We start from the raw sequence: 17,259 nt of genomic DNA on the forward strand, positions 1-17,259 counted from the left end.
ACTACCATATACACTGCACCGCCTGCTGCACCATCATATACACTGCACAGCCTGCTCAGCTATCATATACACTGCACCGCCACCTCAGCTATGATATACACTGCATACATCACATCGCCTGCTCCACCATCATATACACTGCACAGATCGCACCGCCTGCTCCACTACCATATACACTGCACCGCCTGCTCAGCTATCATATACACTGCACACATCACATCGCCTGCTCCACTACCATATACACTGCACCGCCTGCTCAGCTATCATATACACTGCACACATCACATCGCCTGCTCCACTACCATATACACTGCACCGCCTGCTCAGCTATCATATATACTGGACACATTGCACCGCCTGCTCCACTATCATATACACTGCACACATGACATTGTGTATAGTGGAGCTAACCGTGCGGTGTAGACGACAATGGGGAAGACAGAGTACACCTCTCACTTCATACTTCTTACACAGCATACACCACACATTGATGGCTCCTCCTGCAATAATCAGACATATAAGAGACATTTGTAATATTTTATTACTTAAAAAATAGGATTTAGTCCACGGCGACACAATAAGGAACAATGATGGGAATAAGGAAGGTAAGAACCTATCAGGCAGGATCATCTTCATCACTCCAGTCTGCTGGGGCATCTGTCCCAAAATACCGATCCCCAAAATTGCCTGCACAGAGAGAAAAAAAAACATACTTATTTGGGTCCCAGGTGGGGAAAAGCAGACGTTACATAAACATGTCAACTAGATAGGTAATGACATTTTGTTAGAGGCCTATTTTCTATGGTCCCCAAAATGGGAGGGTTTGTTACTAGTTATACAAAAGGAGCAGTGCATGTGGCATACAGCTATGAAACAAAATAACTATTTTTGCGAATAATTACATAGTCATGGATTTAATGTCCTAATTAAACTGATCAAACTATTATCCCTGCCATCAGCATGGACATTATCCTCAAATACCATTGTAAAAGAAAAAACACACATACTTACCTCCTGGACTTGAGCCATATCTCAGATGATAGTGCTGCATCTCTGGGCAGTCATGTGACATTGTTGGTTCACATGACAGCTGCAGCCAATCAGAGATCTTTGATTGGCTGCAGCCTTTCAGTGTTCAGTCAGAGAAGAAGTCTGTTCTAACAGAATTGTAAAGGCTGCAGCCGATCAGCAGTTACATGGATCGACAGGCGGCAATAAACAAACCCCTAATGGTTAACAGTTACTGATCGACAGTCGTTTAGGAGCCTGTTTACACAGGCAGATCCACGGTAAACGATGTGCACTGAACGATCTGTAATAGATCGCTCACTATGCATAGGCTGCCATTGTTCTCTGCAGGGCGAGTCCCGTTTTACACAGGATGATGCACGGCCGAAAATGATGATCTTTTGTGCTGCGCGCTTTTTGCTCATTCATCGAATGGTCGACAGCCTGTTTACACGGAAAGACTACCAGGAAAGATGCGTTCTTAAGACCGCTCGTTCATGATGATGTTGTAGTGTAACTGCACCTTCACACGGACAGGCAAATATAATACACATGGATCACGCTCATGTCCCTTTGTAGGGCTAATACATTTTGATAAAATGTGTTTAAACATTCGCGAAAAAAAAAAAGAAGAAACATCCAGTTTTCCCAATAAAATGTGGTTTGATTTGAGGAAAAAAAAAGACGAACACTTCCAAAAACACCACATATGTAGTACTGCAATGTCCACAATGAGCCATGTTATAAGAGCATACTATTTATCTCACATAGTGAACACTGCCACCCAAAAAAAATAGATAAAAGCATTGCCAAAATGTATTGTTTTTTTGTTCATCCCACCTCAAAAAATGAAATACAAAAAATTGATAAAGTATTAACAACAGAAAAACATCAAACAAAATCATATAATTTTGTTATTGGTTTAATTGTACTGACCCACAAAATAAAGTTTTGTCGAGACCCCTGCAATCTGATACTGATGACCTAAGGATATGATATCAATATCTAAGTAGTAGACAACTCCTTTAGTTTTAGTGGGGGCAAAGCCAACTGCTCTGACCTAGGTTGGATGCCATTTATTCCCTCTACAGTCCTCATAATGTCATCCTAGAGTTTACAACACCAACAACAAAATCAGAGAAATATCCAGCAGGACGTACCAATGCCAGGGATGATCCGGAACATGTCGTTAACTTTCTTGTCCACCGCTGTGGTTAGGATACGTACATGGGGAAAAGCGTAAGCCACAGAGTGTACTCCAAGCTCTGCCATAAGGAGGGAAAGCAGGAAGATCTTGTCCTCTGGGACCTCATGGTCCTGGTCAGGAGAGAAAAGATGGAAGAGACAGCAATCACTGGAAGATAAGCGGAAACATCTCTCCTTCCTCAGTTACTCACCAGCAGTACCCGAACAGCCATCATGGCTGCTGCTCCAGTAGACACTGTACAATCCATCAGAATAACGTGGTCCTCACTAATGTCCTTCGGGAGTCTGAGATAATGAAGCTGAGAGGAAAATAAAGGCCAAAGGGTCAATTCTGTCCTTACCATGGCAGTTCTCCTACCCTACAGTATATATATTCTTGTACATAGGGGGCAGTATTATAGTAGTTACAGTGGGTGAAATAAGTATTGAACACGTCACCAAATTTCTAAGTAAATATATTTCTAAAGGTGCTATTGACATGAAAATCTCACCAGATGTCGGTAACAACCCATCCAATCCATACAGGCAAATAAATCAAACCCTAGATGTTCATAAATTAAGTTGTGTGTAATAATTAGAAATGACAGAGGGAAAAAATATTGAACACATGAAGAAAGAGGTGAAAAAAGCCATGGGAAGTCATGACTCCAGCTGAAATCTATCAGTAATTAGAAATTATAAGTATTATTGTGGAAAGAACATAATTTGACCATATTTAACCTCTTGTTTTCCTGTCCCTAATTAGGATGGGGAGGCTACCTCCAGGTGTGCTATACATACACACATACATATACACATATATATATATATATATATATATTATATATATACACACACACACATACATACATATATACACACACATATATTCGCATGAGGTGAACATATGGTAAAAATCACCTAATCCCAATAGGCATATTAACCAAACCAATAATATCCTAAACTCTGAGAAGGCAGCAGTACTTGGCAGAGAGCTACCGACTCTTTAAACAGCTGATCAGTGGAGTTGTCAAGAGTCGTACTCGCACCAATCAGATATTGACGGTGTATGCCGAGAGTCCATCAATATTGTGTCCCAGGAAAACTCATTTAATTAGTTTTGCTCTCATATAGCAAGTTCCCTATTTTTCTTGTTATCTCAGCAGTAGATCCCCCCAGCAGAATTTAAAGAAAAGGAGAATTCAGCAAAGACCCATTTCTAGGAAGTCACAGAATCTCTTGATTACCAATAGACCGGTGGTTATGTGAGCTGTAAATAATACTCCATGTTGTTGCTAATCTGATTTATTCTCATTATGAACCTCTCCCCCATTTTTCTACCACATTGGTCCCATGAACTTTCACCTCTGGCTCTCCCGTGCTGGGGTTGGTTTGGATAAGGATGGTTCCAATCCTCACGTCCTTACACACGGCTCTCAGTGCCGGCTCCATTGTCTCTCCAGCTCTCAGTATAGAAACTCCTGTTATCTGGATAAAAAATGAGACAACATAGATAGAGATAATGTATACAGCACTCTGGACCTGGCAAGGTGGATGGCAGACAAAGGCATAGGATACGATCTAAAGAATGAATGGCAGCTACAAGTGCGATAGGTTCAGCCGACACCCTAGTGTGTATGGGGGCGCTGGCTACCTGATTGTCCGGGAAGATGTTGATTAAGCATGTCCGATTTCAGACGGCCGATTGCTTTGTTGTTCTGGAGATAGGCCACTGGCAGAGGTCTGTCGGCAGCAGTCTCACAGGCCGAAAGAGTACACCGGTGTATGGGAGAGAGAACAAAGATGGCTGCCGGCCTTAACAATCAGCCTAAGAATCGTTCCGTTGACGGCCATCTAACGTATGGAGCCCTAAGATAGCTGTCGGTTGATTGATAGTTCAGTTATACTTGGCTAAATAGATCTCGTCTGATTCTTCCATACACAGGAGCTTTTACTCTGCAAAGAGTCCCTGTGTTCTCTATGAGAACAGACATATCTGGCGATCACTTATCTCTGTAGAACAAAAGGACAGGCAGTTGGAAATTGCACTTGTCGGATTCTTTTCTGCCCCAACATCTTATGTCTGGGGCCTTCAACCATATTAGACTGTCGACCAAACTCATCAATATCGGCAAGTTCGACCGTGTCTAATGTGTAAGGGGGCTTTAACATTACTGCTGTAACAGCCACACAATACAATGGCCGGACCAAGTGATCCAATGTATTCTACTGGTGCTGCTTGTAAGGATCAGAACCATCTACCACATACTCTTCCCCTCATTACTGACCCGTTTGCCATCGTATGTCCGTCCATGGTAGTCATGTCCTTGTGGTGTTTGTACAATGCAGCTCTATGGAAATGGCAAGAAGAAAAAAACGTATAGCTGAATGTTTTATTTAAGTAATATTAGTTCCGTTTCTGTAAGAAAGCAACCATGTTATTATAATCCAGAAAACCCCTTTTAACTAAGGTATTTCACCTATTAATGGCGACACTCGTGTTAAATGCATAACCTTAAAGGATCGCTCCAGCTGAAGTATTTCACCAATTTCTGCTCATCTCATTATCTGTAATTAAATTTCACCTATAGGAGAAATGTAGAAATTCAGCAAAGGGGTCCTTAAAATAACATCTTAAGATTTTTACATTTCTCTTACATGTGAACTCTTGTATCTGCAGATCAAGGATCCTTGTTCCCTGAGTGAGCGGATTTTCTCTCCTATTGTTACTGTAAATTTTGCCTATTCCCAATTTTCACTCACCCTGAATGGAAGAAAGGACAGGGCATGTTCTATCAGAAGCCTCATGAGCCGGCGAGAATAGAAGATGAATTCGTCCCTGCTCGTCTCCTTGTTCCTAAATGGTGGACAACATTGGAAAGAGACACATGAGCTTTCTAATCAATGTTATTCATGGGAGTCCCCCATAAATAGGGCACATGAAAAGAGAACACTTACCTACCTTATAATTGTGTGCATGACGCTTACTTGAGGAGTCTCCTTCAAGACGCAGAGAGTCCTTGGCAGTGGCTGTGACTGATGGGCAGAGGCCAAGGCAGCCCTAAGGTCAGAAAAAGAGAAACCAATAAGATAAGGAAAATCTGGTGGTTTACTGTACATGCCATGTGAGTTAGTGCCAAGCCTACCATCCACCAATGCCAAGCAAGCCACCCCCTAGAAAGTAGTAGGCAACACGCTCAAAAATGCATGCACGGCCCCTGAATGGGATAAATGTCTGCTACCTACACAGAAGACCAGTCTACAGTCAATAAGCCCAGTGATTCCCCCTAATAGTCTGTATTATAATGGCCTAAACATCTCAAATTCTCCAAAAGTCAAAGTGATAATATATGGGGATGGGAATTTTGCTTTGGTCCAGAAGATCTGTATTGACCAGAATTGTAACTTTCTCGTCTACACAGCAGCAACATGGAGGAATGGATTGTAGTGAAGGTGGCAAGACAGGCGGGCTGATCCGATTTCTCTAGTAGCACAGCGACTATGATTGTCCCAGTCCCCCCCACCCAAGATTTGGGAAGTTTACGAGGATGCAACATAGCAGCCAGCGTAAGGTTTTCACTCCAACTCTAGACTTTGACAGATGTTATCCTGAACCTCTGCTAAGTGGCATGGCAGACCTCTATATTCATCCAACGGCAGCTACGGAGTTAATATCACGTATGGGAAGTGTAGGGTCACCTTTCTACATTATTTTACAATCTAACTTGGATATAAGAAAACCAGTCAAGGGAAGACACATTTGGATCTGCGCACAGAGACCTGGACATTTTTAGAGAACAGCATATTGATAACAGCCATCAACGAAGTCAGAGAAAAATGGGCACCAGTCTTGGTGGTATGGATTATATACGGTTTCATTCTATGACGTGGGGGAAAATTCTTCTTTAAAGGGGCAATATCCAATAGGGCACATGAATGGCATAGCAGTGGGTGCCTCAATTACGATCCTGCTCTATGGGGCAGAAGGAAGAGCTGCTTTGTGAGAGTAGCTCCTGCCCTGGCAACCCCGGACTGTTTCTGCACTACAATGGCCACCATGTAAGTCAACATTTCTGCCTCAGGGAATTTACATAGTAAGGCTATGTGCCCACGTAGCAGATTTGATGCAGAGCGTTTTTGCCTCTCTCTGGCAGAAAAAAACACATGCAGATTTACATGCGTTTTTCTGCCAGAGAGAAGCGTTTTTACATGCGTTTTTTCAAGCACTTTTCCAAGCGATTTTAGCATCACTTGAAAAGTGCTTGACAAGTTGGTCACACAATATAAATTCATGCAACCGGCATGGATTTATATTGTGTGACCAACTTAGATGCTTTAAATCCTGCATCTATAGTAAAAAAAAAAAGAAAAAGAATTAAAAAGTTAAAAATAAAAAAAACCTGTATACTCACCTCTCCAGTCTCTTCTTGGCGGCGATCCTCTCTCCTCGGCGTCCTGCGGTGTACTGGCAGGACCGGCGGTGACATCATTTAGTCAGCTGATGGTCACGCGACCATCACCTGACCATCAGCTGCCTAAATGACGTCACCGCAGGTCCTGCAAGTACACCGCGGGACGCCGAGGAGAGAGGATCGCCACCGGGAGCAGACCGGAGAGGAGAGTATACAGGTTTTTTTTATTTTTAACTTTTTTATTTCTCTTTTTCACCGTGTGGTAGCCGGGATGAAGAGCAGTTGTGGTCTCCTCTTCATCCTGGGTACCACACGCACCGCGATTACGCTGCAAATTCACGGCCATTGAATTTAATTGAAACGCAGCAAATCCACATATACCTGCGGGTTTGCTGCGTTTCAATGTTCCTCAATGGCCGCGAATTTGCAGCGTAATCGCGGTAGAAGTGGTCATGCTGCGTTTTGCAACGCAATGCGAATGCGGCGAGCTAATTAGCGCATCATGTGCACAGTACATCCGAATTCACATTGCTCTGCATGGCAGACTGTTTTACAAGCGTTTTCACGGCCGTAAAAATGCTACAAAGACGCTACGTGGTCACATGGCCTAAGACATGGCTTTCCCTGAGATAACAGTTAATCACCAGGGTTAGAGACGATGGACCCACAGCAATGTCAGCTTGGTTTCCAGTAAAAGGAGAATTTAAGTCTGTGTGATCTCTATACAGAGCTCTGACCCCTTTGGCATTGGAAATTAGACTGGATTGATATGAATGAATTTTTTGCTTTGAAAGACGTTTCAGATTATTATTTTTTTTTGTTTTGCATATAGTGCATTTTTAGACACGAGAACGATGGCTTCTGTGGTGCAGTGATTGGGAAGAGCCATTACAAGTGATCCCTACTGGAGCCACCAAAACATTCACATCAAGAATAACAAGGAATCCAATGGGTTATTTTCCAACCTGTCTGATCTCCATTTCCCTTCTGAAATAACAAACTTTCCATGAAGCCAAAGGTGGGGGAGTCCACTCAAAAGTGATGGATGGCCCCTACCAAGTGCCTACTGCCTGGTTATGTCTCAGTCCCAGGAGGACACCTAACTTTGCTTTGGGTACCTTGCATGATCTTGAGCGTGGTCTAGCATTAGAGGTATGAATGCTAACCTGACGTTAAAATTTTTGGGAACAGTAAAAACTCTTCTTTATTGATCAATCACAGAATGCAGGTGAACAGCAACATTTCGACCCGAACAAACATGAGTCATTGTCAACCTGTCCGTTTGTTGGGGTCGAAATCTTGCTGGTCCCCTGTATTTTGTGATGAATCAATATAGAAGAAATCACATTGGTTATCCTGGATGCTGTTCCTGTTTTCACCATTGCTGGATATTATCAAGGACTGGGGTTCGTCCTCTTCCTCGGCACAGCTGCATCCACCCACATTTAACAACTTGGTTCCCATGTCTGGTTCTGTCCTATTTGGTTTCTCAACATTTTGGGGGAGACCTGTAGTTCACAGAGCTTCACATGGGAAAGCAGGATATTGGAATAATCCGGGGCTCGCTCAGATATCCGACTATGCAGCGGAAAGCAGTATACAAAACGTATGGATTCTGCACAGGCTGCGGTCATTAATGGGTTAAACCCATCATGTAAATCGATTGCTATCATTTTGTGATCGTTAAGGGGTTCTGCCACCCATTGTGAGAATAAAAGTGGACTTCATTCTCAGGATTGGTGGGGGGTCCCAGAGGTAGGGCTGATGATGATCATAAAGTGTCTCTTACCCTAGCAGTAGGCAATCAGTTTACAAGACGGCCATGTCACTGACAATTAAAGGGTTTGTGTAGCGGCTCCCTCTCTGCGTCTGATATTCAGCACAAAAAGACAATGCCACACGCCGAGAGGTATAGTTGTCACGGCAACAGTACTCCTTTATTAATTAATAGTACACATGCATTATACCTGGCACGCGTCAGATGGTTGCCTCGGCAACAGTCCCACTGGGCATGCAGCGGTGTCCTTATACGCCCAATCGTGGGGGAAGAAACTCTTTAAAAGATATTTTTCAGCACAAAAGAGACCTTTACTGTCCAAATCCATGTTTGCCAGAAATTGTCCTTTACTCATATCCACAGAGGCGCTCAGTGCACCCCTAGCGTTGCCGTGTAGTTCACCGTACCTTTCCATCTACTTCTTCCATCCATCTCCTCTTCCTTCATTAACAGCTCTGGCCTCACAGGAGCCAGATGAGGGCAGAGACAGATGGATAACAAGGTGGGAAGGTGCATGGATCTGCTCGGCCAAGTCAAGGGTGCACCGAGCGCCTCATTAGCATAATTCAAGGACAGTTTATAGCAAACACAGATTTGGACACTTAAGATCCAATTTTTATTTAGGGCTATAATGGTCCTACAGTCAGCTTGTGCTGACAGACTTGCTCTATCTCAAGACATACAAAAGGTCTGAGAAGTTGCGAGTGGCATAATGTTTATAAGTCACTTCCTTCCAGAGCAGAATTCACAATTCTGCTAGTTACAAAATCAGTTACCTCTGCATTGTGAGAAACACCAGTAACATATAGGGTCAGGGCACTGTAGGATCGCTTCTACAACTGATGACTGTAGTGGCTGGTGTAAATACAAAAGATGCCTTTAGACAAGCCAATTTTGGCCCATTAACAAGCGCCAAGCCGCTATATACAAGTCGATCACGTGCTCGTTTACTGGCCTATTTATACAGATTGATGAGTACTAATAGGACAGAAGGATTGTTAATACGCTCGTTCTGTCCCCATACGTAATCATTAGTGATGAGCGCTAGTGCTCGTTACTGGAGTTTGTCTAGGGTGGTCAGATATGCACAGAGTATTGCGGGTGCTCGAGTGACATGTTCGCATCCCTGTATGTTCCGAGGCTGTTAAACAGCCACAAAGTAGACAGCCACATGCGGGGATTGCCTGACAAACACAGGCAATCCCTGCATGTTTTGTTGCTGTCTAACAGCTGCGAAACATGCGTCCGCAGGCACGCGAACATGTCACTCGAGCTCCCGCAATACTCGGTGCATACCCGAGCACACTAGGCAAACTTGAATAATGAGCACTTGCGCTCATCACTACTCATCACGAATAATCATGTTATCGGCAAGACATTCCCTGCTTACATGGCCTGAAATCTCTGCTGATAACGATGATTTTTATATTGACATACACGATCCAATCATCTGACAAACGAACGTTTTGTTTGTTCGTTGGGTGATCGTCGTGCATGGATTGATAATCGTAAACGCTGATTATTGGTCTATCTAAATGCACCAAAAAGCCTAGAGGCTTTTTTTTTTTTTAATGGATCCTCCCTAAAATCCCCTTCAAAAATGTTTGTAAAACTCTTCTTACTCATTTCTATGACAAATCTATGTCACTTCTTTGGACAGTGTGTAGTTTAGAGAGCTTTCCTTTAGGATCCGCTTGAATCAAAACACTGCTAACATGTATCAGGAAAAAAAGAAAAAAAATCTTTCAAAGCCGCTTCAGGAAAAGAATTACTTCTCCAAAATGGAAAGTTTCTTGTAGCAGTTTCCACTTGAAAAACGCATGTTTTTTTATTTTTGAACGTGTAGACATTCTAAACAACTAGTTTTTTTAAGCAGTAACAGTTTCCGCAAACGCTCCTCTTTTTTTGTGGGATTTTTTCTGTTCCTTAAGTGTTTTTTTTTTTGCAGCCTTTTGATTAAACAGTGCCTAATTCGGACTGGATTCTATCAGGGTCCACTTCAAAAAGAGGACATGCACTCTCTTTTTTTATTTCATTTTTTTCAATAGGCATTATTTAAAATTTGAAGTTGAAAACTTATGTTTCAACTTCTTTTTTTTTTTTCTTTAACGGTTTACTCGGATTATTGAGAATGTGATGTAAACTGTATTGAACTGAGAATGGTCAATGTTTGGATTACTCTGACCTTATAATATGACAATATTTGTTTGTAACCTGTGGAATTTTTCAATAAAAAGTTAAAAAAAAATAAATAAATTTGAAGTTGAAAAAAAAAAAATGCTTAAAAAGATCTACATATGCACAGAAAACTAACATTTAAATGAAGATGAATAGGAGGAAAAAACGTAAATGTTTGTGTAGTTTTTTTTTTGAGCAAATACACACTAAAAACCTCAGGAAAAAAAAACCTGTCTGCACATAGCCTAAAGCACACTTTAGATAGTTAGCAGCTGATTGATGGTTCGGCTGATCGTTTGCCCGACTCTCCATAAGGCCACGTTCACACCTTAATATGTGGTCAATATTTAACATCAGTATTTGTAAGCCAAAACCAGGTGAGGAACAATGAGAGGAAAAGTATAATAGAAACACGTCACCACTTCTGGATTTATCACCCACTCCTGGTTTTGGCTACAAATACTGATAAGAAATACTGACCAAACACTGAACGTGACCTTACCTAGGAACGCTCACTACGCCGACTGCTTCTATGTTTTCTATGAGAGAACAGCTGCCAGACATCTCTATAGGAAGCTTATTTCTTAGAGATCAAAAGGATCGTCACTCTGAAATTTGGGGAGAGTCAGGAGGCCCCCATACACATTAGCCTGGCAGCCAAACCTGTCAATATTAGTCTAATGTGCATGGCGGTCTTAATTCTTCCACACCACAGCAGACACTGAAGCAGCAGGGGGTTGCTGTGAGATGTGACATAAGAGCTCAGAAAGTTTTTCTTGCAGTTCTGATTGAGGGTGCTATGCTGTAGCTCAAGATCATTTTAAGAGCAGTAAAACAAAGCATTATGTGTAGATGTAAGCCGGTGTAGAAAGGTGAAGCTACACTTTATAGGCTTGGACCAGCAGATCACATAAGGCAGGCATGCTCGTGAGTTAGGCAGGGGTCAGATCACGGGCCTGCAAACAGAACAATGCAGAGCGAGCACACAAGAGGAGTTAATGGAGGTGAAGACAAGCAGCCTGCACACGGATCTCACATGTCCCAGCGGAGCTTCCTCTGCCCAGAATACACACATGAATGAGGGAGGAATGAGCAGAGAAGGGGTCACATAGAAGGGAAAAAGGAAAGCAATCGGCAGTGAGGCAAGGGCTCCATTATTACTAACTCACCAGGTCATTAATACTTTTCACGAGAAAGATTGCGGATGATCAATATGGCTTTCCTAGACTTGGACGTCCCAATACTGCTGGAATATCTTCATAGATCTATATAGCACTACATTCCCCATCATGGACTGAAACTCTTCAGGGACAAAGTGCTGCTCGGACGGCGTATCTAAGACTACCATTTGTGATACGGTCTAATAAGCCAGTGTATCTGAGCCTATTATGTGTAATATTGTCTGATAAGCCAGAGTATCTAAGACTATCAAATTTCTAACTAAGTGGTGAGATACTAGATGTAATGTTATATGTGATACTGTCTGCTGACCTGTGTATCTAACCCTATCCTGTGTGATAATGTCTGCTGAGCTGTGTATCTAACCCTATCCTGTGTGATAATGTCTAGCGAGCTGTGTATCTAACCCTATCCTGCGTGATAATGTCTGCTGAGCTGTGTATCTAACCCTATCCTGCGTGATAATGTCTGCTGAGCTGTGTATCTAACCCTATCCTGCGTGATAATGTCTGCCGAACTGTGTATCTAACCCTATCCTGCGTGATAATGTCTGCCGAACTGTGTATCTAACCCTATCCTGCGTGATAATGTCTGCCGAACTGTGTATCTAACCCTATCCTGCGTGATAATGTCTGCTGAGCTGTGTATCTAACCCTATCCTGTGTGATAATGTCTGCTGAGCTGTGTATCTAACCCTATCCTGTGTGATAATGTCTGCTGAGCTGTGTATCTAACCCTATCCTGTGTGATAATGTCTGCTGAGCTGTGTATCTAACCCTATCCTGTGTGATAATGTCTGCTGAGCTGTGTATCTAACCCTATCCTGTGTGATAATGTCTGCTGAGCTGTGTATCTAAACCTATCCTGTGAGATAAGGTGTGCCGAGCCGTGTATCTAACCCTATCCTGTGTGATGTCTGCCAAGCCGTGTATCTAACCCTATCCTGTGTGATGTCTGCCAAGCCGTGTATCTAACCCTATCCTGTGTGTCTGCCAAGCCGTGTATCTAACCCTATCCTGTGTGATGTCTGCCAAGCCGTGTATCTAACCCTATCCTGTGTGATGTCTGCCAAGCCGTGTATCTAACCCTATCCTGTGTGATGTCTGCCAAGCCGTGTATCTAACCCTATCCTGTGTGATGTCTGCCAAGCTGTGTATCTAACCCTCTTCTGTGTGATAATGCCTGTTGAGCTGTGTATCTAACCCTATCCTGTGTGATAATGTCTGCCGAGCTGTGTATCTAAACCTATAAGGCATCACACAATCTGTTAAGCTTTGTATCTGAGCCCATGATATTGAACTAAGGGTCCCGTGTATCTAAACCCATCATATGTGATATTGTGTGTTGCATCGAAGTATTCTAGGTTATCAGGTGTGATACTGTCTGCTGAGCCGGTGTATCTAGGCCTATCGTGTATCATCTGTTCAGCCTGTGTATCTACGCCTTATGTGTGATACAGTCTGCTAAGCGGATGTATCTAAAGGTGAATTTAGATGGGCCAAGAATCAGTGAAAAAGCTTGTTCACAAATTATCTGCCAGCTTAAACAGGCCTATAATCACCCACCAAACAAGCAAAACACTCGTTTGTTGGGTGATGGGATCGATTATGCCGGAATAAAAAAAATAATTGTTATCATTATGTCACGCCATATAAACAGGATATGTGCTCCTAATAATATTGATCTGTGTGCATAGAATATCCTGTTAACGATCGCTCTGTTCCCATCAGCACTCATTGGCTGTGTAAATAAAACCCGTACATGTACTGTATTTTTTCTAACTATAGGATATACTTTTTAGCAAGACAAAAAAAACCTTGCTAAAAAGTGTGATCATCTTCAAGGGCAGTTTCCTCTAATCAATGTGATTGCTGACACAGCGTCCTTCCTGATAACAGAGAACTGCTCTCTCCTCCTGCCCCACACTGATCTATGTGATCGATGCAGGGCAGGAGCGAAAACTGCATACTCTGAGTAGCTAAGGACCTTTCAGGTCATGTGATTAGTGCGTGCGTGTGTGTGCGTGTGCGTGTGTGCAGGGAGGTTGCAGTGGAAAAGAGGGTGGGGTAGAATTGATGTTGTAGCCAAGCTGAGTGTGTTTTAGCTTTACGTGTTGCAGCTGAACTAAGTGTGTTGTAGTTGAGCTGTGTGATGTTTTGATGATGTAGCTGAACTGAGTGTGTTGTAGCTGAGTCGTGTGTGTGTTTTGATGATGTAACTGAACTGAGTGTGTTGTAGTTGAGTCGTGTGTGTGTTTTGATGATGTAACTGAACTGAGTGTGTTGTAGTTGAGTCGTGTGTGTGTTTTGATGATGTAACTGAACTGAGTGTGTTGTAGTTGAGTCGTGTGTGTGTTTTGATGATGTAACTGAACTGAGTGTGTTGTAGTTGAGTCGTGTGTGTGTTTTGATGATGTAACTGAACTGAGTGTGTTGTAGTTGAGTCGTGTGTGTGTTTTGATGATGTAACTGAACTGAGTGTGTTGTAGTTGAGTCGTGTGTGTGTTTTGATGATGTAACTGAACTGAGTGTGTTGTAGTTGAGTCGTGTGTGTGTTTTGATGATGTAACTGAACTGAGTGTGTTGTAGTTGAGTCGTGTGTGTGTTTTGATGATGTAGCTGAACTGAGTGTGTTGTAGTTGAGTCGTGTGTGTGTTTTGATGATGTAGCTGAACTGAGTGTGTTGTAGTTGAGTCGTGTGTGTGTTTTGATGATGTAGCTGAACTGAGTGTGTTGTAGTTGAGTCGTGTGTGTGTTTTGATGATGTAACTGAACTGAGTGTGTTGTAGTTGAGTCGTGTGTGTGTTTTGATGATGTAACTGAACTGAGTGTGTTGTAGTTGAGTCGTGTGTGTGTTTTGATGATGTAACTGAACTGAGTGTGTTGTAGTTGAGTCGTGTGTGTGTTTTGATGATGTAACTGAACTGAGTGTGTTGTAGTTGAGTTGTGTGTGTGTTTTTATGATGTAGCTGAACTGAGTGTGTTGTAGTTGACTTGTGTGTGTCTTTTGATTATTTCGCTGATCGGTCTGTGTTGATGAGCAGAGAGTGCGTCTACTTTCTGTGCAGCAGTGTGTATATGTGTGCACTGCCAAGTGTACATGATGTGAATGCTCTAAAGCTATACGTGTGTGTGTGTGTGTGTGTGTGTGTGTGTGTGTGTGTGTGTGTGTGTGTGTGTGTGTGTGTGTGTGTATGTATGTATGTATGTATGTATATATATATATATATATATATATATATATATATATATATATATATATATATATATATATATATATATATATATATATATATATATATATTTTTTATAATCAGACTCATTTCTTTAGTTTACTTGTAGTTTCTTGAACTAACAGTGGTGTGGACCCCCTTATTGAGCTAGGCATTTTATCTATATAGCTTTCCATGGGCAGGTGTCTGAACTGTCATGCCCCTGTCCTGCTCTGCCCTCATCTAAATTGAGGTCAGTGGATACAAGGTAAGGTTTTAATGCTAGAGACACAATAGGACCGTCCCGATTGGGTACACCTTGTTGTGGTTGGATGGCTTTTACTTTTTTTTAATCAAAATAGTTAAAAGTCTATTTATTACATCTCTTGTTCTACCCTTGTGCATTAAAACTACTGATATTAACCCCTCCACTTCATTTCGCCATCAGGGAAGTTTTAATTAGTAGTAAATATATTTTTCCTATTTTCTGCTGTCTAAACCTGGGGTGCATATAACAGTGATGTGTACCCTATAACCAGTAGTCACTGGCCTGACTTCCCTCGTCTGAATGTACCTTACGCCCATCATGTGTCTTACTGTCTGCGGACCTGGTCCATCTCAGCCCATCATGTGTGATCGTATCTCGGACAGGGCGCTACATTCCCCAGCACGTATGTTTAATAGAGCGCAGCTTGAACAATGTACAGTTGTTCTCTTCCTCTGCGGTTCTGACAGATCTCTATATGAATGCTAAGTAAAAGCAAAGTCTTTAAATAGCAGCTGGGGGTGCAATGTCCAGGCAGAGCGAGGCCTCGCTGATAGATGTGACAGGAAGCTTCCTGTGTTTGTGGGGTGGGGGGACGATGAGTGGAAAAAAGCGTGGGCAGGTTGCTGCGCTCACCACACAGCCTGACCAACAGCGGAAAAATACCCCTCCACCCCCCGCCGAGACCGCTCCGAGACATGGGAGGGGTAGAGAGGAGACAAACGTACTGTCAGGGAGGGAAAGTCTTGGTATGGTCATAGATTTCACTGTGCACCCCATGTGCAAACTTCCTAACAAGGTTCAACACCCAACCGTCCCCTTCATTAGTTGTCAGACGGACTGGCCAGCGGCTCTACTGACCGAAGCATGACAGCCTGGATGTTTATGTAGGGTCAGGAGAGCCGCCGGCCAGTCCGTGCACTGCAATGCAATCGTTGTCCGTGTTATTAGGCCGTCTGACTGTGACGTTAGGGTGGTTTCAAATAGACTGCTTCACTTCTCCCCAATCCAGCTAAAGTCCTTTGTGCACATTAGATTAAACATAACCCAGCTCACCGATTTTGGTACAATCAATCAACAATCTGAATTGTATGGGGGGGGGGGGGGTCTTTAAAGTGGTTCTCTAGTGGATAGGTGATAACTTATAGATGAGTAGATGTCGAACCACTAAGACCAAAACAAATCAGCAGTGCGCATGTCCGATCTGCCCTCCATTCATTCCCTATGGGGCGCTGCCCTCTGCCTTTTCCAGCAGCCCCATACAGAATGAATGGAGAGGCAGTTGAGCGTGCACACAACCAGTCCATTATAACAGGGATAAGAGTTCCCAGTTCTGCAGATCAGTGGAGTCCCAGCGGTTGCATCCATCGATCTACAGGTTCATGGATAGGTGATGACTTATCTTTACCAGAACACCCCTTTAACCTGGGTTAGAACTGTGCTCCCAGTAGAGAAAAGGAAAAATGAAGCAGCTTGTCAGCAACTGTCCCCAACGGATGATGTTGAAATCCTTTTGTTCTATTGGGATGCAAGCCATCAGAGGTGTCTGACATCTACATTCTTCCCTCTCACCACTGAACACAAGAAGCTGAGCGTCTTTGTATATGGGGGAGTAAGAGATGGCTGCCGTTCGAACCAGCGTTCAGCCTTTCTCCCACCAGAACCAAGCAATGTGAAAACTTGCACTTTCACAAAGCAATTTATATGTGAAAGTGCAAGTTTTCACATTGCTTGGTGCTGGTGGGAGAAAAGGCTGAACGCTGGTTTGACCGGCAGCCATCTCTTACTCCCCCATATACAAGAACGCTTGGCATATATTATGATGTTAATATTATAAATGAAGTCTGATTTTTTTTCATAGCTTTCAGGGTTTTATTCCCCATCCCCCATATTTTCAGACTATTACTCATGAAATATATATTTAGCTTTATTTTAGTAATGACCTATACATCGTAGTTGTGCTAAATACCTTGATGTCCCCTACCCCTGTCACTATAGGACCTGTCACATGTAGAGTTGGGTATATTGATTCTCAGAATGAGGT

The 17,259-nt window shown here is 42.7% G+C and overlaps 1 protein-coding gene across 3 annotated transcripts in view; it reads right to left on the bottom strand.

Annotated features, from left to right (window-relative positions):
* Window positions 1–523: 523 nt before the first annotated feature.
* Window positions 524–17,259, bottom strand: part of UCKL1 (uridine-cytidine kinase 1 like 1) — a 54,252-nt gene continuing 37,516 nt past the window's right edge. For 2 of the 3 annotated variants that reach the window (XM_073682890.1, XM_073682888.1), the window contains 8 exons: window positions 11,597–11,616; window positions 5,156–5,254; window positions 4,957–5,050; window positions 4,482–4,544; window positions 3,559–3,681; window positions 2,406–2,513; window positions 2,169–2,325; window positions 524–687 (listed from right to left, as the gene is read on the bottom strand). In XM_073682890.1, the coding sequence (XP_073538991.1) occupies window positions 617–687; window positions 2,169–2,325; window positions 2,406–2,513; window positions 3,559–3,681; window positions 4,482–4,544; window positions 4,957–5,050; window positions 5,156–5,254; window positions 11,597–11,616 (735 nt within the window). In that variant the 3' untranslated portion in view covers window positions 524–616. The remainder of the gene's footprint in view (window positions 688–2,168; window positions 2,326–2,405; window positions 2,514–3,558; window positions 3,682–4,481; window positions 4,545–4,956; window positions 5,051–5,155; window positions 5,255–11,596; window positions 11,617–17,259) is intronic. The other variant, XM_073682889.1, reaches the window with a different exon arrangement.

The sequence above is a fragment of the Phyllobates terribilis genome, unplaced genomic scaffold, assembly GCF_046119375.1.
Source record: "Phyllobates terribilis strain yellow unplaced genomic scaffold, ASM4611937v1 Scaffold_5__5_contigs__length_657084704, whole genome shotgun sequence".
NCBI lineage: Eukaryota > Metazoa > Chordata > Amphibia > Anura > Dendrobatidae > Phyllobates > Phyllobates terribilis.